Below are 27,327 nucleotides of genomic sequence, written 5' to 3'. Positions count from 1 at the left end.
CGCATTAAAATGTGTAAAGAGCCGCATGTGGCTTGCGAGCCGCGACTTGCTGACCACTGCACTAGATCATCAGCACTATGATAGAGAAATAGCTACATTGTGACACATTTGTGTATCATAGTAAATCTAACCATCTTTAGGTGGTATGTGGGATGCAGTATATGGAAGTCTAGCACCATCAGTATAGTCAGTCCTTCGTATATGATCTTATGTGACTTTAAATATATTTGTTGTACAATAAAATGGGTTTGTTTATACCTTTTGTTGGGGTTTGTTACCTCAAAAGCCTGATCTTCTGTTTTGTAAAGACTAAAAGGCAAAAATTAAGAGAAGTTCCTTCCTAAGGTTTATTGCCTTTATAGTTTGTCAATAATAGATTTTTGGACCAAAATGGAAAAAAAAAAGTGTCCAAAATTGTGTTTTAAACAAATATTTAAAATGTTGAAAGTTTACTTTTGTAGTAGAACTGGCTGACGTTTCATACCAGCTATATGCATGAAATGCCTCCAGAAAAATACATCAGCCAATCAGAATTGCTTTAAAGATAAACTGTGACAGCTCGGGGCTAAGTCCTGTCTGGGTGAGGCCCATTTACTTTAATGTCACCTGACCTCCACCTTCTACGTTCTTCGCAAAGGTAGACATATAGCATTCCATCTGGACCAATGAGTATATAAGAAGCTGAGAGATCAGTAATTGTCCACAGATCCCCTCCAACATCCAACTACCTCTCCTAAAGGTAGCAAAGCTTAACTGTGAACAAACTTTGCGCACTTGTTGGAAGATCATTAAGTTGCTGGAAGTTTCTCAAAGACCTGGGACATTTGAAAACCACATTTATCGGTTAGTAAGTAACATTCAGTGTGAACCAGAGCTTACTGCATTTCTCTAATGGTTTGAATCTTATTTATTCCTAGTAAATAAAACTAATGCATATTGTAACATATATGAATGTTTTTTTTCTTTGTATTTATTTTGTTTTACTTTGTGTTTTACTGCATTGCTCTACAGGTTTGAATCTTATTCTTTATTTCATATTATAAATGATAATTTTTATTATTATTATATGGATATTTGTTATTTGTGTTTTTCATTGTATTTATTTAGGGTTTTTTTGGGTTTTATTGTATTACTTTATAGGTTTAAATGTTATTGTATATTTCTAATTAGAAATATATATATATATATATATATATATATATATATATATATATATATAACCTTTTTCTGTTAAAATATTGGTAAATCTAGTATGTTACATAGTCAATGAAAATAATAAATATTGTAACATATATGGACATTTTTTTCCCTTTGTATTTATTTTGGGTTTTACTGTATAAAACTATATATAAAATAATGCAAAACTCTGCAGGACTTTTTTCTTTCTTTCTTTTTTTTTCTAATTTTTGCTAAATCACAAACAGAATTTGGTTGCTCATACTGGATGTATTTTCCAGGGTCCCTGATAACCATGAAGACAACACTGCTGCTCTCTGTATTGTGCGCTGCCATGGCGGGTGAGTGAAGTTGATGTCCTTTTCTCCTGTAATAACACATCTGGAATACAGAGACAGCGATAGTTCCCAGAAATTAGATGGCACAATTGGGGAAGGGCAGATGGACAGAGAAAAAGTGAGGGAGATAAATTCTGTAATTTAAATGTATCTAAACCCGAGAATAATAATGTAATATATTGCAGCTTGCTGGTTCTTAGTGGTGGCTGCATTAGTTTTTTATTTTTTAGACTTTTTTTCCGCATGTTTTCACTTGGTGATCCTGCCAGCCTTCCTGTGACATCGCCCACTCTCCATATTGTATCTATGAACAAGCAGTGCCATAGGACTACAAAATCCTTCCCCCTTTCCTCATCTGTGTAAGATAGGAGGAAGGGGCAATAAACTGACCTGACAGGACTGATAACCTGTATGAGATAAGACTGCAGAGTCCACAGGAGAGCATTGGATTTCTGGCAGGATCAACAGATAACAAAACAGATTAGGAATGAATGGCAGCCCCGCATATCTGCTGAATATCAGCGTGGTTTGCCTGAGGGTGCAGGAATGCGTGTGATTTACACAAATTCCGGCACCTTCGTATATGTGAACTTCGCCTTATTCAGGAACACGGGTGACTACAACGCAGGGAAGAGGGTTGTGGAGCACTTTGTTTATGAATTGTAACACTTTTGGTAGACGTTTGTATATTGGAACACTCGGATACAAGTTGCAGCGGTTGGACAATCATTGGATTGCTGTGGAGAACTTTGAAACAAACTAGACATTATCGCTGATTTATTTGAACTGTTGTGATCCTTGTGTCACATAGTAGCTTGATATGAGACCTGTTTAGACTTCCACACAGGAACACGGGGCGCACTTTAATGTTTTTCTGTCTCTCCAGTGGCTGTGTCTGTACCCTGTGGAAGTGATACCTGTAATCCTGATGAGATCTGTAACAATAATACTGCCTGCATGTGCAATGCAACTTTCTATACAAACTCAGGTATGGTATGATATAATATGGTCAGAATGGGAGCCTTTTAAAATCAAATATTGAATTTATGAAACATTGACTTCCTGAACATTAGAGTGGTGGATAGTACAGGAATAATCTGACTGTCTGCAGATAAACATACAAACTGGGATTGCTGTGCGTAATATGGAGTCAGGAGTGGAGACCATAGCAAGACCCAACTGAAGTCGGCTTTGTTCCCAAAGAAACAATCACTGTTTGCACCCAGATTTGTGGCTTGGGAAATTCCTTCAGCTTCTGAAGGACTCCAGTGTGCCAGGCTATACCAGACTTTCTGAACCCGAGTTCTGTGGAATTGTGGGGTTCCTTGAGCAAACTCTGCCTCTGATAAGTCTGCTCTTGTTCCTTCACTCCCACTGAATGACAGATCTGGTGGGGGATAGATGATAAATACAAAAGGTGGGGTCTCCCTGGAGACATCAATGACCATCTATGGACATGACCAACACTGGGATCCAAATGCCTGAAAAGCCAAGGTATTGACTTGTTCAGACAGAACCCTAAGCTCTACTGACCACCAATGAAAAAGGACACTACACTAAACACCAATGTAAGGGGGCACTACACTAACCACCAATGTAAGGGGGCACTACACTAACCACCAATGTAAGGGGGCACTACACTGACCGCCAATGTAAGTAGAACACTACACTAAACACCAATGTAAGGAGGCACTAAACAAACCACCAATGTAGGTGGGCACTAACCACCAATGTAAGGGGGCACTACACTGACCGCCAATGTAAGTAGAACACTACACTAACCACCAATGTAAGGGGAACACTACACTAACCTCCAATGTAAGGGGGCACTACACTGACCACCAATGTAAGGGGAACACTACACTAACCACCAATGTAAGGAGGCACTACACTGACCACCAATGTAAGGAGGCACTACACTAACCACCAATGTAAGGAGGCACTACACAAACCACCAATGTAAGGAGGCACTACACTAACCACCAATGTAAGGAGGCACTACACTGACCACCAATGTAAGGGGACACTACACTGACCACCAATGTAAGGAGGCACTACACTGACCACCAATGTAAGGGGGCACTACACAAACCACCAATGCAAGCACGCACTACACTGACCATCAGTATACGGGGGCACTACACTGACCACCGATGTAAGGAGGCAATACACTGACCATCAATGTAAGGGGACACTACACTGACCACCAACGTAGGGGGGGAGGAACTACACTGACCATCAATGTAAGCAGCACTACACTGACCACCAATGTAAGGGGGCTCTACAACGACCACCAATGTAAGGAGACATTACACTGACCACCTTAGTAGACCCCTAATTCAACAGCAGATGCCTTCCAGAAAGAAATGGACTCCCCAGCAACAATAGATCCCCACCAGCAACAGTAGATCTCCCCAGCAAAAATTGACAGACACTCAAAATAGATGTCTTCCAGCAACAATAGATCACAAGCAGCCAGCAACAGTAGATCCCTCTCAACAATAGATTATGCCCAGCAACAATTGACTCCCCCCAGCAACAATAGATCCCCCACCAACAACAATAGACCACCCAGCAGCCAGCATTATTAAACCCACCAGCACACCCCAGCACCCCTTGCCATTACATATACTCAGTGCTGGAGGTGCCGGAATGGCGTTCCCCCACGTTCCCACTGAAAAAAAGCCCTGATTGGCACTACACTGACCACCAATGTATGGAAAGGGGGTACACTGACTACGAACAGTCTGTACTGTATGTAAACTGGAAATTTAATTTGGCTTTAACTCTGACCCTGGCTGCTTTCTCCCCAGTCCCTGGTCACTCCTGCCACCCTAAAGTGGGTATATATAGAAACCCCCTATAGTGTATAATGTACATCAAGTATGTCACCGTCACCTTCTCATCTCATAAATCCTGAATGAATTTATTCTTTTTACAGGAAGCTTTCCAAATTTGACTTGTAATGGAGGACATTTCAATATACAAGTGCCAAAATGTTGGTTGGAAGCACATGGTTATAATTCGTCTGATATAAGGCTGAACAGCACCAACCCCGAGTGTTGGGCAGTAAGTGAGGTTGTGGATGGAATATCGCAGATGACCATTCATCGTCCATTGACAAAATACGACTGTAACACGTATACTGAGGTAAGTTCTCCTGACACGGTCTGACTGTTTGCTATACCAGAGAAGAAAAACCAGATACATTAAATTATGTATGGACAAAAATGTTCTGTTTTAGGATGTTAATGGAACAGAGAACTTAGAACCCTTGTCATGTTTTTTTTGTCTTTGTTCTCAGAAGAATGTTTTATCTTCTATGTATTTTCTGCTACTTAGTCTTCTAAGAAAAGAAATTGAAAAACCAAAACGTTTGTTATATGCCCCAGGCTCGACAGAACATGCTAAAATTGCATTAAAGCCTAAGAATTTTTTTGTTACCCCAATGTCCTGATGAAGTTACACCCGCCCCGCTCATATACATACCTGGTGTCCCTGGTCATTTCCACCGGGTCCTCCAAGTCTGCACCCTTCCCCGAACTTCCTGTTTGTAGAGGAGATAGTGAGGGAAGGGGTGTGTTTGGCTTCTGCATCTGCATGGGAGGAGGGAGCAGGGGCGTGGCTTGCTGGGCGCTGTGTGTTTGCAAAGACGCGCACAGCCCCAGCTGGGGGCCCACATACATGGATGTCTCTTTAGCAGCTGGCTAGTTAAAAGAGACATCCAAAAGGATGAGCTGAATTCCAGGCAGATATAAAAGACACAAATAACACAGCTCTGTATTTATTTGCATCATTAAATGTATTTTTTCAATACAGTCAGTATAAGTACCTCTGTGTGATCTAATTTCAGCCTCATGCAGTCCCTGTTCAACTGGGAGAAAGAGAAGCAGCACAAGTAGCTAGTTAGTTCATGTGCTGACATAGATTATGTTGATAGGAGGGGAGATCAGAGTGACAAAGAGATGAGCTCATCAGTCATCTGCTTCTCTTATTACTGTACAGTCACAGGCTGGGGGTGTGGGGTCCAAGGGGGACCTGGGCTCAGAGAAAGTGGGTTGACACTGGCTGTCAGAGTGAGCATATAAATTGGCAAAAAAAAAAAAATACAGCAAAGGGAATCACTGAACTGAAGTTGCATTTTGCATGTATTTTGTTATTTTATCTTTGGGGTATTTATTTATTATTTTTTACAATGGAGTTTATTGATAGTATCAAGTCATCAGATGAATCCAAGGATAGAAATAACAGTGAAGAGGAATAAACATACAGCTCCTCTAGGTAACATAAAGCATAATAAATGCACTGAGTTACAGAAGCAAACAAGAAATGTGATTACAATGTGTAATGAAATGATCAGATACATAACAAAGTGCAGTATTGATTAGCATATGAAGATCTCGGATTCATCAGTAGAAAAGGAGAAAATGGGGGCGACCATTGGGTGGTAGAAGGTCACACCCTGGAAAATGTCATAGAGCCACGTCCCAAGCGTTTTCCACACAGCTTGGATATTCCCCACCCTCTGAAAGAAGTAAACTGTATCCACCATCTCCATCCAATGTCCTTTGGAATCAGTTTGTAATGTTTGGTTGGTGGGGGGGGGAGGGGGGACATGCTGTGTTCCTATTGTGCAATGCAATTTTAAATATATGCAAGATACATTTTAGATGTGCAATATTTATAAAGCAACATTGTTTTTGTTCTTTGTGTACGGAGTTTATGTGCCTAAAAAGTCCATTAGGTTCTCATGAATCCGTAAGTAAACATGAAGACAGCATACAAAGCATTATGTGTAACCCCATGAGAGGAGTGAGGATACACCAATCCTTTGGGTCCAAAATGGGTCCAGCGATTATAGAAAACGCTTCAGGTTCCAAAAAAAAATTATATTCAGCTCAAGTACAGAATGAAAAAGAAGAGTAGATGAGAAGAAAGAAAAACTTAAAGAAAAGGAAAAAGGGTCCCGGGGATCACGGTAGAAGGCGGGGTATTTATTTTTGGCCGGAGTTCTGCTTTAACAAAACTGGAGGCGACCTTTTTGACTTGTCAGGGAATACTCTGACATTAATAGTAACTATCTGTAAATGTGCAGATCACTGTATGGCGGGGAGTTTTCTGACCTCGTCTAATGACTTATGTGCTTCCTCTCTCTACAGGTAAATAAAACTGATATCATATACACAAATCAGCTGAATATTTTTGCCAAAACGGATCCGATCCGAACAACAAATGATGCTGTTATGAATGTCTCCTGCTCTTACCCGCTGTATATGAATATCAAGCTTAATGTGACCCTTCGCCCAATACTTGGGTAATTATTACACATTGTTGGTCTTTCAGAAATCTATGTTGGCCATCTCTTATGACATTGGATTCCATCATATACTCTTGTATGAGGTCCTTAAAGCGGAGTTTCAGTTGAAAAAAAAATACAGACACTTACCTGTCCCTCAGTCCAGTGGTGCCCTCACCACGGCTGGTTTCACCAGCCTTCTTCTCTCCCTGCTGCCGGCATCTTCAGTGTGGGCACCTGGCTGTGACAGCTTGTGGCTTCACAGCCGGGGTCTCAACTGTGCATGAGCGAGAAGTGCTGCTCTTTGTGAATGGCCCCGTAGTCTTCATGGACCTGTCATGTGCCCCAGCAGACTATGGGGAGGGAGGGGGGAGGATAACTTCCGCTTCCAATCACCTAGGTGATCGCAGCGGAAGTGGGAGTGGGTACCTGTCAAATTTGGGTACCCGCTCCCCAAAGAAGCCAATCCTTAAAGGGGAGAGAGGGACAAAGCATTAAAGTGGAACTTCCTCTTTGGGGTGGAGCTCCACTTTAAGCAAACCTTCAAGTGTCTTCCTTACAGTAGATGGTAAACTTACAGGTGTGTAGTTACTGGTTGAAGACTTTAATCCCTTTTTAAACAAAGGCACTACATCGGCCTCAATAACTTAGAAACAAAAGCTTAGATATAACTGAGCTCAACTCTCTAAGGATACATGGGTGTGTCTATCTATCTATTATCTATCTATTATCTATCTATCTATTATCTATCTATTATCTATCTATCTATCTATTATCTATCTATCTATTATCTATCTATCTATTATCTATCTATCTATCTATCTATCTATCTATCTATTATCTATCTATCTATCTATCTATCTATCTATCTATCTATCTATCTATCTATCTATCATCTATTATCTATCTATCTATCTATCTATCTATCTATCTATCTATCTATCTATTATCTATCTATCTATCTATCTATCTATCTATCTATTATCTATCTATCTATCTATTATCTATCTATCTATCTATCTATTATCTATCTATCTATCTATCTATCTATCTATCTATCTATCTATCTATTATCTATCTATCTATCTATCTATCTATCTATCTATCTATCTATCTACCTATCTATCTATCTATCTATCTATCTATCTATCTATCTATCTATCTATTATCTATCTATCTATCTATCTATCTATCTATCTATTATCTATTATCTATCTATCTATTATCTATCTATCTATCTATCTATCTATTATCTATCTATCTATCTATCTATCTATCTATCTATTATCTATCTATCTATCTATCTATCTATCTATTATCTATCTATCTATCTATCTATCTATCTATCTATCTATCTATCTATTATCTATCTATCTATTATCTATCTATCTATTATCTATCTATCTATCTATCTATCTATCTATCTATCTATCTATCTATTTATCTATCTATCTATCTATCTATCTATCTATCTATCTATCTATTATCTATCTATCTATCTATCTATCTATCTATCTATCTATCTATCTATTATCTATCTATATATATATATATATATATCTATATAGATAGATAATAGATATATATATATATATTCTAAAATAAAATCTCATAAGGTTGTCTAACATGTCTGCATTACACAATCATAAAGATTCCACAACAGAAGATCTTATAGAAAAATATACATGAACTCTTTATTAACAATAATAGGTTAAACGTTGGGTAAACCTCTTGCACCAAGCCTTGATAAATTATAAGGAAAAGCTAGCTAACTGAGCTCAACTCTCTGAGGACACATGGGTGTAAGCCATCTTAGCGAAGTGTTTTCCAGCAACCCTGGCAAATATTTAGAAGAAATGTCTCTGCAATAGAAGAGTTTTCATGGCCTGTGTCTGCTACCTTCCTTCTGCTTCAGTTCTAAAGCCTCCACAAGACTCTTTGGCATTCAGTGTTCCTCAGGGTCCCCTGCCACATTGTGTGTTCCTTCCTCCTCACCTTACAACACTGCTGAGTCCTGTAGGGACATCGGGGTCCAAGAAGGAACCATGGCATGCAATGGAAGACAGAGGCACTCTTTCAGAAATGTTGAATATTGAAGAGTCTGGTGGAGGTTAGAGCACAGGAATGGAGGAAATGTAGAAGGCATGGGCTGACAGGTGAATATAAAAGCTCTTATATTGCAGGTTCGTTTCTTCTAGATTTCTGGATTTAAAAAAATAATCAACATACATAGTTACATAGTTAGTCTGGCTGAAAGAAGACAAAAGTCCATCCAGTTCAACCATAAAAAAAGAGTTCACAGTTGATCCAGAGGAAGGCAAAAAACCCAGCAAAGCACGATCCAATTTGCTCCTGCAAGGGAAAAAATTCCTTCCTGATCCCCCGCGAGGCAATCAAATATTCCCTGGATCAACCCTGGATCAACTTTACCTCCAAATGTTAGCACATACTCGTCAGTACGAATGAAGAAAAGCAAAAACAGGGCACACTCTCTTCATGCATTACCGTGGTGAAACACGAGTTTATTAAAATGCATAAATGTACATACTCACAAACCAAAGGAGATAAAAACAGAGACAAAGAGTCAGTGGTGACGGTCCCAAATGACGGGAGACCCTTGATGAGGTAGTCTGACGCGTTTCGGGAGATGTACTCCCTTCTTCAGAGCTCTCCTTTGGTTTTTGACTATGCACTTTTATGCATCTTAATAAGCTCGTGTTTCACCACGGTAATGCACGAAGAGAGTGCGCCATGTTTTTGCTTTTTTTAACCAGTACCAAGATTTCCCGATCTTCCAAGGGCTGCACCTCAGTGAATGACAGTCACAGGACCCCTAGTCAGCATGAAGATTTGAGCGCTGATTCTGTTTCTTTGATACTCATCTGTATGCTACCATAATGGTGTAATTGGTGTGTTTCTGCATATTGGCTGTAAGACTGAGATGTGAGCAATCACATGACTACTTACTGCCCAGTTCTCAGTCTTCTGCAAGTGGAGACTAGTCAGTGCTCCTCCAGCACTCACAGAAGCATTGGTCAGGGGAGGGGGTGGGTGCAGCTGGCTCCAGCTCTCATTCATATGCTGAGAGGCAGATCCAGCTGTCAATCAGACAGTCAAATGGATCCTGACAATTCTGTTGGGATCCTTCCACAGCCTGTAGAGGCTCTGCCATGTCAGATGATAGCGGGCAATCTGGGTCACAGAAGAGTAAGTAAGTGCACTCCTGTGCCCCACAAGAGATGTACGGAAAAACAATTTTTTTGGAATATTTCTCTTTCAAAGTATTTTTATTTTGTTTGTTTTATAAACATTCATTTTAACACCATTCTGGTGCTTTTTTAATTATATATCAGATTCATGGCTTCCATCAGAATACACAGAGCTAAAGGAAATAGCTAATAGGTTTGTTCTTTATCCTCATTGCAAATAATGTCAGTTCTCTGTGTGATAACATAGACGCATGGCCACATACCTACAAGGGTTTCTTGGTAGGTGACCTTTGTCTTGTGTCTATTTTCCAGGAACTCAGTAATAAATGGACCTACAGCAAATGCAAGTTATACAGCTGTAATAGCAGCCTTTAAAGAAAGCACATATACGACCCTTCTCTCAGAAGATGACACCCTGACTGTGGAAGATACTATTTACCTTTCTGTGAAAGTACCGGATCTGGATGCCAGCAGCTTCAATCTCTCAGTGGTGAATCTTTATGCCTCTCCTACCAACTCAAGCACCATCAAATACTATCTTCTTAAGGACGGGTAAGTACACAGCACACAGGTTAGCAATTCTATGTCATCTTTGACTACAGAAATAATTCACTAAATGTCCAGAAAAAGATATCATATTAGGAGGTAGGTTGCTGTAGTGTTGACAAGAAGCTCTGAAATAATCTGGTCAAACAACTTATTAAAGTGACATAATTAACATTTATTTTTGCTTGATACAGTATGTTTTCCATTGAAGGGCTCATTCACACCACAATCGATGGGTTCCTTTGCTCAAGGCAGGCCCAATGCATTGACAATCCGTTGTTTATTACAAGTCCAGGTCACAGCAATGTGTTGGAGCGCATTGGAGGAAAATGGAGCATGCTGCAATTAAGCAGAGTGCAATACATGCAAATTGCTGTATTTCATTTGTCTCAATGGAGAATACATCAGGGAGAAAATCGTGTAGGTGTGAGTAGGTCTGAGGTGTGAAGAAATACTGGTCATGGAGCATATAATTATTATTTATTATTATACAGGATTAATATAGCGCCAACAGTTGGCGCAGAGCTTTACAAAATGAAGGAAGACATTACAGTTACAATACAATTTGGTACAAGAGGAAACAGAGGAAGGGTTGAGTGATACAAAAGGTAATAGCTGAGGGGGGGGAGCTGATGGAGGAAATAAATGGCGGTTTACTAGGTAGAAGCAGGATAGGCTTCTTTTAAGAGAGATGTTTTCAGGGATCGTCTAAAGGTGGGTAGATTAGGAGAAAGCCAGACAGATTGGGGTAGGGAGTTCCACAAGATGGGAGAAGTCCTGGAGGCGAGCATGGGAGGAGGCGAGACAGGAACTAGAGAGCAGAAGGTCTTGGGAGGATCGAAGAGAGCGGTTTGGTTGATATTTTGAGACCAGGTTGGTGATGTATCTGAGGGCGGAGTTATGCGTAGCTTTGTAAGTTGTTGTTAGTATTTTGAATTTTATTAATTGGGTGAGTGGAAGCCAGTGGAGGGATTGGCATGGAGGACACTGAATGGAGGCCAGTGAAGGGATTGGCAGAGAGGGGTGGAGGACACTGAATGGAGACCAGTAGAGGGATTGGCAGAGAGGGGTAGCAGACATTGAATGGAGGCCAGTGGAGGGATTGGCAGAGAGGGATGGAGGACATTGAATGGAGGCCAGTGGAGGGATTGGCAGAGAGGGATGGAGGACATTGAATGGAAGCCAGTGGAGGGATTGGCAGAGAGGGGTAGCAGACATTGAATGGAGGCCAGTGGAGGGATTGGCAGAGAGGGGTAGCGGACACTGAATGGTTGGTAAGGTGGATGAGTCTGGCAGCAGTATTCATGTAATCATTTTTTGTGTACGGCACAATGACTCCACCAATTAAAATGTGAATTAAAGACTTACATTCTGAATAACAGCAACAATATAATGAACACATACCTAGAATTGTTCAGCTATAACATACATATAAAATAACGAAGACATGCCATGTATTGTCCATCTATAATATATACTGTATATCTATATATCTATATCGATAGATAGATAGATAGATAGATAGATAGATAGATAGATAGATATGATAGATAGATAGATAGATAGATAGACAGACAGACAGACAGACAGACAGACAGACAGACAGACAGATACCTAGAATTGTTCAGCTATAACATACATATAAAATAACGAAGACATGCCATGTATTGTCCATCTATAATATATATACTGTATATCTATATATCTATATCGATAGATAGATAGATAGATAGATAGATAGATAGATAGATAGATAGATAGATCGATAGATAGATCGATAGATAATAGATAGATAGATAATAGATAGATAATAGATAGATAGATAGATAGATAGATAGATAGATAGATAATAGATAGATAGATAGATAGATAGATAGATAGATAGATAGATAGATAGATAGATAGATACAGTATTTATATATTGAACATACCCCATATATTGATCAGCTCTATTAGTATGTACCAGTATTGTGTTCTAATCTATAGATTACAGTAACTGAAAGCTGATGAAAGGTTTCTGTATCCAGGTGCCCATCTAGCCAAATATCTTCTAACCAGCTAAAAGTGGAAAGCAATGGAGTCGGCATTGAAGCTCGGTTTCCTATGAAAGTCTTCAAGATCACCAGTTCTAACACCGTCTTTCTCTATGCTGAACTTAAACTCTGCACTAATGATTGTGCGGTAAGACTCAACGTACACATAGAGGATGTTCTGTGATCTCTGTGCCTGAAGGAGCAGTCAGGGCTTCATTAGCCATACCCACATGTTAGGAACTGGGGCTTTTCTTCAACAGTAACGCAGGGAAACGCAGTTCTGGCACCTTCAACATAGAATGTTTGTAAGGGCAAGGAGTGTTTGTAAGGGCAAGTAGAGATCTTTTGTTGCTAAGGAGGACAATTGTTACTGGGGGGATCTATTGCTGCTGGGTAGGATCTATTGTTGTTGGGGGGTATTTACCAGAATTCACAGTTCTGCCCATCTGCTGCAGTCATAACATGGGTTGAGCTAGGGTTTGGCTCAAACCCAAGTCCATCCCTAACAAAGATGATTGATGGCTTCCTGTTCATTATCAAGAAAGACAATGGATGGTTTCATGCTCATTCCTAACAAAGACAATTGATGGTGCCATGCTGCCCCGATACAATGTAGAATAAATAGGTGATTGGGGAATATGGCTTAGAGAGACTGAAACCAATGTGGAGGGGAAATGCAAACTATTCCAGGGAAATCTCACCATTGGAGTGATGGAAGAACCTGTTGCGCCCGCATCCTCCACTGTTTCCATTGTGGGGATAACACCGATAAAGGAACATGAAGGGGACGTTGTGACTTTAGCATAGCTGTGGTGTTTCTTGGATACACTTTGCAGTTCCTTCATCGATTTCACTTGTCTGGAATTTCTGTTAAATTACTTTTATTTCCTTACAGACCTGCGGCTCTAAATCCAGATCAGATGTTTCCCAGAACATTGCAGGAAAAGTCAGTCTCTATCTGGATGCAGGTAAGTCATCTCAGGTTCACAGTTTTGTTACAGTAATTTTCCGTGTTCCTTCAGTCACATATATTAAAGCCCAACTCCAGACCAACCCATTGTTTGGGTTTATTGTCGGGGATTACAAATGCTTTAACGTCTACGGTGAACACAACACAATTATTTCAGCCTCCAGTGAATGTGAATATCATACGATATATCCAGAAGAATGAGTCTCAGTCCGGTTGAGGTCTCCAATTAACAGAATTTTTTTCTTTATTTGCAGCTGATTCCGCTTACAACACAGATGTCAGTTCTGCTAGCGGTAAGTAAACTCTTACATTGAGGTTTAAAGAGTTGTAACTAAACATGTTCAACCCATTTATAGCAACAACACTTTTATATGTGGGGGAAGGGCAGGTGGACCTCAACATCCATCCCCTGCATATATGCCCCACCCCCAGAACTGTGACCGAGCTGTCACCAATAGCTCACAGGCAACTACCAATAATCAGCAGTTGGTAGGATTGGCTCCGGATGATGTCAGCACTGTGCAGCAAATCACAGTGCAGCGTGATCAGGTGACCCTCCTATCAACCTTTGGGTATCAGGGCCCATTTAAAGCACCAGCTGCCACCAGCATAAAAAGGTTAAAGCTGAATTCCAGGAAATAATCTAAATTTTCAGATGAATAACAGATACGGGAGCCATAGTACCTGCCAACGGATTTGTATTTCTGTTTATCTGCTCCTGAGATTTGCACAACTCTGCCACGCAGCACAGCCATGAGGATGACGCCATTTTCACTCTTACAAATACAGTGGTGTCCTCTCCCCACCTCTAGTCAGCTGATTGGGCAATAGCGCACTGATTAGGTCATCTACCCCTCCTCCTATCCGCATGCTCCTTGTAAATACTTTTGCGTGCAGCACATGATTAGTACTCCATCCTCGTGCTGTTTCTTCTTCTCACTTTAATTTATTATTTTATTGCAGGTACTGATATAGCACCACCAATTTACACATATATTATACGTTCATATCAGTCCCCACCCTCAAGGAGCTTACAGTCGAAGGTCCCTAACTTGCAGGCATACATACACATACTGTACTAGGGCCAATTTACCTCCCATTGTGTCTTTGGAGTGTGTGAGGAAACTGGAGTACCTGGAGGAAATCAACACAGGCACAGGGAGACCATGCAAACTCCAGGCAGGCAGTGCTGTGGTTGGGATTCGAACCAACAAACCCAGTGCTGCTAGGCAGAAGTGCTAACCACTTAGCCACTGTGCTGCTCTCACATTCTACCTCTGCTGTACAGGAACTGCAAAAGGCTGATACCAGATCACATTTAGATACACTGCTTGCATTAAAAAATGCTCAGCAAAAATATTGTCTCCTTCTCAGCCTTTGCAGATTCCTGTTACTGGCCACAAAAATATTCAGCTCCTCCATAGAGATATGTTCAATTTCCCATTTCCCCCCATCTCACCTGCCTTGGAAGATGACAACCCTTCCCACTCCATTCCTAATATCTTCTCTGTGTTGTTCCAGGTTTCTCCATGCCTTGGACTTTGTCTGCTCTGATCTCCTCCTGGATCCTGATGAAGCTGATGTAAAGTCTTCGAAAACCAACCATCCCGGGCACCATGAGGCTTTGTCGTAACGTCAACCCCAATGCTCTCGGCAGAGAGAAGTTATGAAGGAATCTTGTATCTATTTCATTTTCTGTGTATGCTATTGGCTGCATCATATATAACGCTACCTAGGATAACCTCGCCGCTATGCGCCCTGATTATTACTCATTTTGTACAGTGCCGATATTCTGCTCTTTTGGCTTAGAGGTGCCGGCTTTATATCTGAGCTATTTATTGTGTTGTATTTATTGTACGGCAAGAATGGTTAATGGAGTGGACAATATATTAGATATTTTGTATCCCTGGTGAGCACAACCTGTACTTTTTACTGTTCTTTTACATATAATAAACTGCAAAGTAATGTAATTCAAGGTGTTTCTTTGCATTTATATTCAGTCATTGCAGGTGCTATGGTTAGGGAAAGGTGCCTCCTAAGGCATAGCTAACCCCAAAACCCAAAATGTAATATATACAGCTCACTGGCCCTTAGATTAGTGGTTGCATTTTTCTTTTTTTTCAGGTATTTTCCCCTCTTTTTTTAATTAAAATTTTTATTTGATTTTCCAGTACAAAAAGAACAACACCTTTTCAAAAATGTTCACACATACATATTTACATTCGCCTCAATATTACTTGACCCCTACATTCTGTGCATTTTTACTCCAGTCCCCTGTATTCTGTGAGTTATATACTCCTGACCCCTGTATTCTGTGAGTTATATACTCCTGACCCCTGTATTCTGTGAGTTATATACTCCTGACCCCTGTACTCTGTGTGTTATATACTCCTGACCCTGTACTCTGTGTGTTATATACTCCTGACCCTGTACTCTGTGTGTTATATACTCCTGACCCCTGTATTCTGTGAGTTATATACTCCTGACCCCTGCACTCTGTGTGTTTTATACTCCTGACCCCTGCACTCTGTGTGTTATATACTCCTGACCCTGTACTCTGTGAGTTGTATACTCCAGTCCCCTATATTCTGTGAATTATATACTCCTGACCCCTGTACTCTGTGTGTTATATACTCCTGACCCCTGTACTCTGTGTGTTATATACTCCTGACCCCTGCACTCTGTGTGTTATATACTCCTGACCCTGTACTCTGTGTGTTATATACTCCTGACCCTGTATTCTGTGAGTTATATACTCCTGACCCCTGCACTCTGTGTTTTATATACTCCTGACCCCTGCACTCTGTGTGTTATGTATTCCTGACCCTGTACTCTGTGAGTTATATACTCCAGTCCCTTGTACTCTCTGTGTTATATACTCCTGACTCTGTACTCTGTGTGTTATATACTCCTGACCCTGTATTCTGTGAGTTATATACTCCTGACCCCTGCACTCTGTGTGTTATATACTCCTGACCCCTGTACTCTGTGAGTTATATACTCCTGACCCCTGCACTTTGTGTGTTATATACTCCTGACCCCTGCACTCTGTGTGTTATATATTCCTGACCCCTGTACTCTGTGTGTTATATACTCCTGACCCCTGCACTTTGTGTGTTATATACTCCTGACCCCTGCACTCTGTGTGTTATATACTCCTAACCTCTGTACTCTGTGAGTTATATACTCCTGACCCCTGTACTCTGTGAGTTATATACTCCTGACCCCTGTACTCTGTGTGTTATATACTCCTGACCCCTGCACTTTGTGTGTTATATACTCCTGACCCTGTACTCTGTGAGTTATATACTCCTGACCCTGTACTCTGTGAGTTATATACTCCTGACCCCTGTACTCTGTGTGTTATATACTCCTGACCCCTGCACTTTGTGTGTTATATACTCCTGACCCCTGTACTCTGTGTGTTATATACTCCTGACCCCTGTACTCTGTGAGTTATATACTCCTGACCCTGTACTCTGTGTGTTATATACTCCTGGCCCTTCCTTGACTCTGTGTGTTACTTACTCTTAACATTGTGCATTACATACTCCTGTCCCTGCACTCTGTGACTAGGAATGATGTTCAGGTTTAGGTCCATCAAGGATCCGAGGTGCCCACTCATGGTTCACAGACCTGCCCAACTAATGTGTAATTTTGCTGTCATAGCGAATAACTAAGATGGTTTAGAAGGGCCAATAACAGGGCCTTTGAATAAGTCAACACTTTCAGTATAAAACGTTGGGTCCAGTGTTAATTTTTTATGTCAAATTTTATCAAAGTCTTTTGACTAAAATGGCATTTTAGTTTTCGTTGTATTTTAGTCATCTGAATTGTTTTAGTTTTAGTTGTATTTTAGTCAACTAAAGCCACATGTTAGATTGCAGTTTGTGTTCTTACCTTGCTGCAGTCCTGTTTCTGATCCCTTCTCATGTTTGTCTGTGCTCTCCTATGGGCATCATCTGCTGTCCTCTGGGTTTCATTTCCTTCCCTTACATCACTTCCTGTCCCGCCTCCTTGTTTGCCTACATAAGACTTGCTCAGACTAGGCCACTTTGCCTGAGCAACTTCTTAGTTGTTGGAGCTCCCATGTGTTTCTGCTGTGAATCCTCTATTGTCTACCTGTGTACCGACCCCGGCTTCCTTCCCTACCTTGCTTGTTTTTCGCCTGTCCTGACCTCGGCCTACCTATTGGATTCCTTTTGTCTTCTCCTGTTATACTCTGCTCCCGCGAGCGGTCTCCTCCACCTCAGCTGGGTGTACCTGGGGGCCGCAACCTGGTCCCAGCCTGCTGCAAGTCCATCCCCACCATTAGGGGCTCTGGTGAACAAGCAGGCGGGGGCTTAGACTCCGCGCCCTGGGGAACCCCAAGTTGAGGATCAATACCTCACTACCACAGGTGCTGACATGTAATGCATTATTTCTCTAGAATTTCCAGACTCATTATATACATCTGCAGTAAAAATCTAATAGCATGTTATTATTTATGGTATTAAGGTTTGAACATGCCCTGCAGACACTGATTTAGCCGTTGTGATATATATCCAGTGTTAGTTTTGACTTAACATTTCGATTATAGTCCTTTGACTAAAATGGTATTTTAGTCTAATTTTAGCCGTCTGAATTGTTTTAGTTTTAGTCGTCTGTTAGTAGACTAAAATATTGTTAATTTCATCAACTAAAATATTTTAGTCAACAAAATGAACAGTGTTAGCTGTAATAGAGAAAGCATAGGAAGTGCTGCTGATGAAGTGCGTTGGGACAGATTACTCTAGGCCTTGTAGACACTGGTCTCTTTAACCACTTGCCTACCCGGCACTTATACCCCCTTCCTTACCAGGCCAATTTTCAGCTTTCAGCGCTGCCGCACTTTGATTGACAATTGCGCGGTCATGCAACATTGTACCCATATGAAATTTTGATCATATTTTTCTCACAAATAGAGCTTTCTTTTGGTGGTATTTAATCGCCACTGGGCGCTTTACTTTTTGCGCTATAAATTAAAAAATGTGCAAAAAATTTGAAAAAAAAAAAAAAGTTTATTTGTTTCTTTTATAAAATTTTTCAAACAGGTATTTTTTCTTCTTCACTGATTTGCGTTGATGAGGCGGCACTGATGGGCACTGATAGGCGGCACTGATGGGCACTGATAGGCAGCACTAAAGGGCACTGATAGGCAGTACTAATGAGGTGGCACGGATAGGCGGCACTGATAGACAGCACTAATTAGGGGTCACGGATAGGCGGCACTGATATGCAGCACTGATAGGCGGCACTGATAGGTGACACTGATTATGGGTACTGATAGACGGCACTGACTGGCATCACTTCTGGGCACTGACTGGCGGCACTGACTGGCACAACCCCTGGGCACTGACTGGTGGCACTGACTGGCAGCACTGCTGGGCTGCACTGGTGGGCGGCACTGGTGGGCAGCACTGGTGGGTGGGCACAGGTGGGTGGCACTGGTGGGCACAGGTGGGTGGGCACAGGTGGGTGGCACTGCTGGCACATGTAGGTGGCACTTCTGGGCACAGGTAGGTGGCACTGCAGAGTGGCACAGGTGGGGGCACTGCTGGGCACAGGTGGGGGCACTGCTGGGCACAGGTGGGTGCACTGCTGGGCATGGGTGGGCGGGGCTAGTGGGCGCACTGCTGGGCGGAACTTGCGGGTGTCACTGCTGGGCACCGATCATCAGGGCACTGATCATCAGTGCCCTGATGATCGGTGCCGATCCCCACTCTGACAACTGCCGGTTCTCGGCAGTACTTTCCTCACGATCTGACAGCGTGAGGAAAGTGCAGCCGAGAACCGGCACTTGCATTTCCCTGTGATCAGCGTGTCATTGGACACCGCTGATCACGTGGTAAAAGGCCGGTGGGATCGGCCTTTCACCACATCTCGTGATCAGCTGTGTCCGTAGGACACAGCGATCACGGAGATCGCCGGGTGCGCGCCCCCTGGGGCGCGCAGGAGAGCGCGTTCTGGGAGGACGTCATATGACGTCCACCCAGAACTAGCCGGCCGCGGTGAAGCCGTCATTCGGCTATGCGCGGTCGGCAAGTGGTTAAGTCAGGGTTTCTCAACCAGGGTTCCATGGAATCATAAGATTCCTCCAGAGACTGCTAGGGGGTTTCTTTAGCAATGAGCAATGTCTTCCTCTCAGATAAGTTCCCGCTGACACCATTGATCTTTTTAGCTACCTGTAAGGTGGGAATTCTTCTCAATGACCACAAGTGTAAGGAGCATTCTTCCCACTGACCATCACACCAATGTATCATGAGATGTAGATATAGAGATTTCAAGTAGGGGTTTCCTAAGACCAGAAAATTAATTCAAGGTTGAGAAAGGCTGCTTTAAGTAGATGTAAACCCTTACCGAAAGTCTGCCGTGTATTTTATCAAATTTAGGGGTGGAGTATTATCTTTTATTACATCTTAATATTGCTGATTTCCAGAAGCTTCATTTCAGCCTGTCCCTGTCAACATTCACTACAGTGATAACCGACTGCGTGTGTTTTTTCACAGGGCGTATGTCTCAGTTGTTGCTGGCTGCAATTGTTTTCTTTTTCCGCAGACCTTTTCTATATGGTGATACCAGTGGAATATGCCTGTTCAATGTGCATCAGCACAGTGGCTTACAGTATAGTTTCCATTGGGAGAGCATGTGACAGGGTGATTTACAGACAACAGGTTGTGGGAGATGAGGCAGAACATTGCCACCCCAAAATGTGCACCTGTTATTTTCCTGAAAGCTAGCCGATTGGGTATAGGTTTTCCAAGTGAAATGTTAAAGCTTGTTTGAGATGTTAGTGGTTGGGTTTACATTTACTTTAACAAACAATGCTTGAGTTTTTTTAATTGCGGTGCTGGGGTACATTTCCTATGTGCTCTGCCTGTATGCACATGCTGGGAACCAGGGCTTTTTTCAGGGAATAGGTGCAGGAACTCACCCTCCTTGGCCAACTCCCCACCCCCAAACCCAGTGTTCCTTGTGGAGAGCAGTAGCAGCAGCGTCAAATAGTCTGTGCATTGCACAAGGCACAAGAGGCACCGAATACCGCACTCAGTATTGCATAACACACAGGGCTCGGGAGTGCGTACCATGCAGTGCTAAGGTGTTCGTATCACACAGGGAACAGAAAAAAATCACCACAAGGGGCATCACTTACATATCCCTCTCAAAGTAACCATCTATTGCTCACCTTTGCACACTTCTTTTGCTTGCCTCTGTACCCCCATCTACAGATCACCTCTGTACCCTCCATACATAGGTCATTACTGCAACCCCCATCCACAGCTCACTTGTCCACCCCCCATCCACAGATCACCACTTCTCCCCTCATCCACATCTCACTTATCCAACCCCCCATCCACAGCTAACTACTTCCCCCCTGTCCACAGCTCACTTATCCAGGTCACATGACTGATGAAAGGGTCCTGCAAGACTCCGAAACATTGCATTGCTGTAACTGTGATGTGATTGTTCATTAAAATTCTTGGACTCATATTGGTGGTCCTCGGTGTGCTCGTGAGATTCTCCCCAGCTCACTTATCCAACCCCCCACTTCTCCCTCTGTCCACAGCTCACTTGTCCACCCCTCCATTCACAGCTCACCATTTCTCCCCCTGTCCACAGCTCACTTGTCCACCCCCCTATCCACAGCTGACCACTTCTCCCCCTGTCCACAGCTCACTTTTCCACCCCCCCATCCACAGCTCACTTTTCCACCCCCCCATCCACAGCTCACTTCTCCACCTCCCCATCCACAGCTCACTACATCTCCCCCTGTCCACAGTTCACTTCTCCAGCCCCCCATCCACAGCTCACCACTTCTCCCCCTGTCAACAGCTCACTTGTCCACCCCCCCATCTACAGCTCACTACTTCTCCCCCTGTCCACAGCTCACTTCTCCACCCCCCCATCTACAGCTCACCACTTCTCCCACTGTCCACAGCTCACTTGTCCACCCCCCCATCCACAGCTCACCACTTCTCCCCCTGTCCACAGCTCACTTGTCCACCCCCCCATCTACAGCTCACTACTTCTCCCCCTGTCCACAGTTCACTTCTCCACCCCCCCTTCTACAGCTCACCACTTCTCCCCCTGTCCACAGCTCACTTGTCCACCCCCCCATCCACAGCTCACTACTTCTCCCCCTGTCCACAGTTCACTTCTCCACCCCCCCCCCCACCCGCAGCTCACCACTTCTTCCCTTGTCCACAGCTCACTTGTCCATCTCCCCATCCACAGCTCACTACTTCTCTCCCAGTCCACAGCTCCATCCACAGTTCACCCCTTTGACAAATCCGAGCTCAACTCTGCACCCCTGTCCACAGTTCACCTCATCTCCTCCCGTCCACAACTCACCTTTTTTACCCCTCTCAACAGCTCAACTCTTCCCCCCCATCCACAGCTTATACCCCAACTGTGGATGAGAAGCAACTTAAACAACCTGCCTCCTCCCAACACAACTCTAACTTTTTCACAACCTGCCCCCCTTTCCCTTCACAGCTCTCAACTACTTTTACCCCTGTCAAGTACCTGTGCCTCTCCCTTTAGACCTTCCTGACATTTTTTAAAATTAAGAGGATAACCTGAATTTATTGCAATGCCTAATTGTGAATTGTCTGAATTGAATGCAATGGCGTGGGGTGGTGGGGGGATGTGGTGCTTTGGTGCACACTACTTTACTACACATGTATGCAATGAGGTGCTGCAAACAGAGGGTGTCAGCAACAAGTGTATGTTCTGAGGCCACAAAATAAAAAAGGCCCCAGCAAAATAAAATAGTATATACCCCCCCCCCAAAAAAAAAAACAAAACATCAGCAGCTATTGTATTTTCTGATTGGATGCAGGTGCTGATTGGACTACAATTTTCCACCTGGCTTCTCTGATTTTTGTAATGGAAGGATGTTGGGTGGGGAGCCACCAGCTGATTGAATTTTGGACAGTTCGTTAGACAGCGGCCAAAATTTGCTCAGTGTATGGCCAAGAGATGTCCACTTAGTCACTGCGGAATTGAAGCATGTGATCAATCTAGAGCTGCAATGGTTCATGACTGTTTATATTACCTTTGTAATAATTTCTCATTGTTCCCTCAGTAGTATTGACAGTTGGAACCTCCCCGGGTCATGGGTATTAACATATTTGAACACCGTCCCAATGCTCAAAGAATAGATATTGTTTTGGTAGGGTAATCACCAAACTTGAAAAGCTAATCATTTATCCGAGCTGTAAACATAAATCCACCTCTAACAGTTAAAGTGCAACCCCACCTATAACCAAAAAGTCCAAATCCCCCCCCCCCCCAGTGCCCTTGAACCTGAACTCTAACCCTGCCACTAATAAACCTGAGAGGGAGAGTCTAAGGGCAAAGAGGTTCTGAGGTTCTCTCGCTTAAGAAAATTGACAATTGTAACGGAACCGGACCCCTACTGCACTAGGGTATTTCCGTTAGACTCCCGCTTCTCTGTCCGAACACAGAACTACCACAGATCCACCACAGATCCACGGACACCACCACTGACCATACAAGATGAAACAGCACCAGACTTGTATTAAAACAGGAAATGGACTGCTTTATTTTAACACAGACACAAAATGTATACACAGGGCGGGGCAATACATTTAGTAACAAGAGACACACCAGCAGAAAACCCCATCAGGGGGAAGGGCTGCCGGAAACACCCCCCACCAAGCCAATACACATAGACATACTGTACATCCCATAATAGTTTGCTCCCAAGCCAGACACACAATAGAACAATGGGACAACCACATGGCATTAAACAATGAACAACCCCCCACCCCACCTATACATGTCTACTCAATAGCAGGATATTTCACCCTGTACCCCTAACAGGCACAGGGTGACTTACACATAAAAGGGATATGGGGAGCTGAGACAGGGGTCTCCCCACCCCTCCAAAGTGGGCTGTGTTCCATGGGCCCCCGCACCCAAAGTGACTCCCATCACAACAATGCTCTGTGAATCCTGTGTCTCTGTTAAAATACTCTTGCTTTAAAAGGCAGCTTTAAAGTCCATCTCCGGGCATACATAATCCCCAGAACAATTCCTCTATTTAAATAAAGAATAAAAAATAATTTAATAATTTCCTTCATCTACTCATCTGTATCAGGATCAAGATCTCAACCTGGGACCTCTGCATTGTCTGGCTGTATCTCTTCTCACTGTGCCACCTACAGTGATGGGCAGTGCCTTGTCTGGTGCCTTGTCTCTGTTGAATCTTTAACTCTTTGCTCCCCCATGTACTTCCTATTTAAATATAAAGTTCATAGAGGAGAAAAAGTTCAAGGTTTAACAGAGACAAGTTATAAATCAGGAATGTCCATAGAACCTGACAAACAGCAGTCCAGGGTCGCAGATGCCACAGCAAGAAGAGCCTCAGCCAGACACAGCAGTGGTTCCAGGTTCAGAATCTGGATCCTGACTCAGATGATGGATTCAGGTGCATGAAAAACATTGCCATTCAGGTCATTAAAACATACTGTAGACAAACACACGGTGTACTAGATTTTAACATCCATTATAAAAGTTAAAAAATAGTATACTCACACAACAATCACCATATACTGTAACTACCCCTTTATATATACATTCTCCAGGCCTCTCCTCTGAGTGAATGAAAGGTTAACCAAACTTTTGTGAAGCAATGGCATTAAGCAGGACATCCAGCTAATCCCTGTCTACACCAGGAAGCCCCCACCATGCACTGCTCAACTCTGCTCTCCAGGCACAATCCCCCTCGCTTATTCACAACCAGCATCAGTGCCCAAAACCAATTCCTTCACCCTTAGCTCATCCACTGTACCAAAGTCAATGACTCCAAGAGCAATAAAGCCAAAGAACTATCATGATAACCAGCCAACTAGCAATCTCAAAATGAAGAATAACCAATGTCAGCCTCCATCATTCTCTCATGACATTCCCTCCTTTTACGAGACAATCTGATAGTAAGGTTTATGGCCAGCTTTGAAAAATGGTCATTTTATCCTGATTGTCTGCCAGTTGTAAATGACTTAGAAATTAAATATTAATACTAACCGACAAATGTCTGCAAATGTCTGGGGACTGCAAGAGGCTTCCAACAGCTTGATGTTCTTCCAACATGTTAGCTGTCGGTTGAGCTTTGCTGTAGGAGAGGCAGTTGGACTGCGGTGGTGGTTCTGTGTGCAATTACCTTTTACTCGGCTACCTCTATATTCATTGGTCCAGATGGAATGCCCTTCATGTATATTGCGACGAAAGCAGAAGGTAAAGGTCAGGTGACATTAAAGTAAATGGGCCTCACCCAGGCAGGACTTACCTCCGAGCTGTTACAATTTAACTTTAAAGTAATTCTTTTTGGCCGATATATTTTTCTGGACGCATTTCATATTTATAGCTGATTAAAACCTCCACTAGTTCTGTTAGAACATAATCTATAAATACTTGTTTATAACCCAACTCTGACCAATTTTTTTTTTCATTTTGGTCATTCAGTGCCAAAAAATCTATTAACGACTGTCTATAAAGGCAATACATTTTAGAAAGTGATTGATTTTGTGTCTTTACAAATTAAGAGATCAGGCTTTTGAGGTACCAAACCCCAACAAAATGCATAGAAAACCCATTTTATTGTATCACAAATAGATTTAAAGTCAAATAAGATCATATATGAAGGTCTGACTATACTGATGGTCCTAGACATCCATATTCTGCATCCCACATACCATCTATGTAAGATGATCAGATTTACTATGATACACAAAGGTGTCACAATGTAGCTCTTTCCATATCATAGTACTGGTGATCTAGTGCAGTGTTTCTCAACCTTTTTTCAGTTAAGGCACCCTTTAAAATTATGGACAATCTCAAGGCACCCCATTCTAAAATGTTTTACATAACTCAGCAACATCCACATATGTAGGACACCCAACGTTAGAAGTGAATTATTTTTCCAAAGCAAATAACCTTTTGAACACTGGTACTGACGAGTATTTCAATGTTCCTCATCTCCTTCAGTTTCTCTCCCTCACTCAGCTAATGTGACCCCAGTGCTGATGGAGAGGTGCAAGACAAGGATGCCATGCAGACACCCGACGTCCTCCTTATCAACTAATGATGTAACTGCTTGTTAGGATGCCAGTAGCTGACAAGTTGTAAAAGTGCTCAACGAAAACCTATGGCTTTTTGTAACTAAAAGGTAGGCTTGATCCACCTGCTACAATTTTTGGGCAGTTAAGCATTTTGCCAAGGCATCCCTGAAAAAGCCTGAAGGCACCCCTGGTTGAGAAAGGCTGATCTAGTTGAATGGGGCGACAACATATTTCACAAGAGTTACTGCTTTCTCAGGAATGTATTGGAGGTGTATGCATAGTGATTGTTTGTCAGCCAATTGCACCACTGATGAGACCATAGGACCAGGGGGTACAGTATTTACCGAGAGGCAAGCAAGGCATTTGCCTAGGGCTGCATTTTTTTTTTTGGGGGGGGGGGGGCACCGCCTTCTGAAAGAAGGGACACCTGTGGCAGGTGTCAGAGGCTGGAGACCAGATGAGGAACTGCCTGAGCTTTGCTGGAGGGTGTAGGTAGAGGCTGACTCTCGTTCCCACACAAGGACGACACTGGGCTTTCCTGACCTTGTCTCCGAGGATGGCTGGCTGCTTTCAATCTAGAGATGAGCGCTGGAGGAATGTCTCTCTCTGCTCTCCCTTTGATGACCTCTTAAACAGGTATTGTATATTAACATCGCTCTAGTTGGATCCCGTGAAGTGTTCATACTTCCTCCATCCACTTAGGAGCTCCTATTCCACTGGATCACCAAAGTGGAAATTATTACATTTGTGTATCGTAGTAAATCTAATCATCTTACATAGATATAGCTGTTCAGTGGTAGGTGGGATGGAGGTCTAGGACCATCAGTTTAGTCAGTCCTTTATATAATGATCTTATGTGACATTAAATCTATTTGTGATGCAATAAAATTAGTTTTTATGCATTTTTCTGCAGTTTAATACCTGAAATGTCTGATCTCCTTTTTTTTTTTTTTCGTAAAAATTCTTGTATATTTACGGATGTGGTTCATTACTCTACCCCTTTACCTGGAATACTCTATACAATAATTCTACTTTGAGTCTTTCAAATATACAGTTAGGTTGGAAAAAAGTGCAAAAAATACCTGCAGAACCTGTCAGAAATGTGCACCCTGCATGAATATGGACAATTTCTCAGCTTTGCAGTGGTGGGGTCTTTCAGGATCCAGAAGACTGCAAAATGAGAAGACATCACCACAATGGGATTGACTGGCATGGGCAAAGAATACAGTCTAGCTTTCAAAATGGAACAAGCGAAGAACACAGACTGTCATGGTCTGGGATCAGGCTCGGAGGCCAGTGGCTGTAGCAGTAGAGAGGTTCACATAGTAGTCAGCTGGATGAATACACAAGCAGATCCCCCTAGCAACAACACTGGTTGCACCAAGGTTTAAGAGGTCTATGTACTAGCTAGCCTTCACCAGAGCTACTTAAGGTGGAAATTGTTTTTGATGTGCGCTATTGCCAGGTCACAGCTGTCACGATCGTGGCGTCAGACTAAGGCGGCATTTTTTTGGGGGGGGGGGGGCACCGCCTTCTGAAAGAATGGACACCTGTGTCAGAGGATGGAGACCAGATGAGGAACTGCCTGAGCTTTGCTGGAGGGTGTAGGTAGAGGCCGACTCTCGTTCCGACACAAAGACAACACTGGGCTTTCC

At 42.6% G+C, this 27,327-nt stretch overlaps 1 protein-coding gene across 1 annotated transcript; it reads left to right on the top strand.

Moving 5' to 3' along the window:
• Positions 1 to 645: 645 nt before the first annotated feature.
• Positions 646 to 15,538, top strand: LOC149450671 (pancreatic secretory granule membrane major glycoprotein GP2-like). The gene is made up of 10 exons (XM_089691611.1): positions 646 to 843; positions 1,458 to 1,517; positions 2,401 to 2,502; positions 4,456 to 4,664; positions 6,674 to 6,828; positions 10,332 to 10,571; positions 12,593 to 12,746; positions 13,494 to 13,566; positions 13,823 to 13,861; positions 15,090 to 15,538. The coding sequence occupies exons 2-10, from the start codon at positions 1,472 to 1,474 to the stop codon at positions 15,152 to 15,154; spliced, it is 1,083 nt and encodes a 360-aa protein (XP_089547737.1). The 5' UTR covers positions 646 to 843; positions 1,458 to 1,471; the 3' UTR covers positions 15,155 to 15,538.
• The last annotated feature ends 11,789 nt before the right edge of the window (positions 15,539 to 27,327 follow it).

Source organism: Staurois parvus, unplaced genomic scaffold (genome assembly GCF_062004578.1).
Source record: "Staurois parvus isolate SC_StPar_1 unplaced genomic scaffold, SC_StPar_1.0 ptg000565l, whole genome shotgun sequence".
Lineage (NCBI taxonomy): Eukaryota > Metazoa > Chordata > Amphibia > Anura > Ranidae > Staurois > Staurois parvus.
Note: the sequence above shows the minus strand (reverse complement) of the source record. Positions and strands in the feature narration are given on the sequence as shown.

Bases quoted from the DNA above. Each gene is read 5' to 3' on its own strand.
- LOC149450671 (XM_089691611.1), top strand. From the start codon at position 1,472: ATGAAGACAACACTGCTGCTCTCTGTATTGTGCGCTGCCATGGCGG. The intron at 2,503-4,455 runs GTATGGTATGAT...TTCTTTTTACAG, and splicing joins AACTTTCTATACAAACTCAG to GAAGCTTTCCAAATTTGACT. The intron at 4,665-6,673 runs GTAAGTTCTCCT...CTCTCTCTACAG, and splicing joins ACTGTAACACGTATACTGAG to GTAAATAAAACTGATATCAT.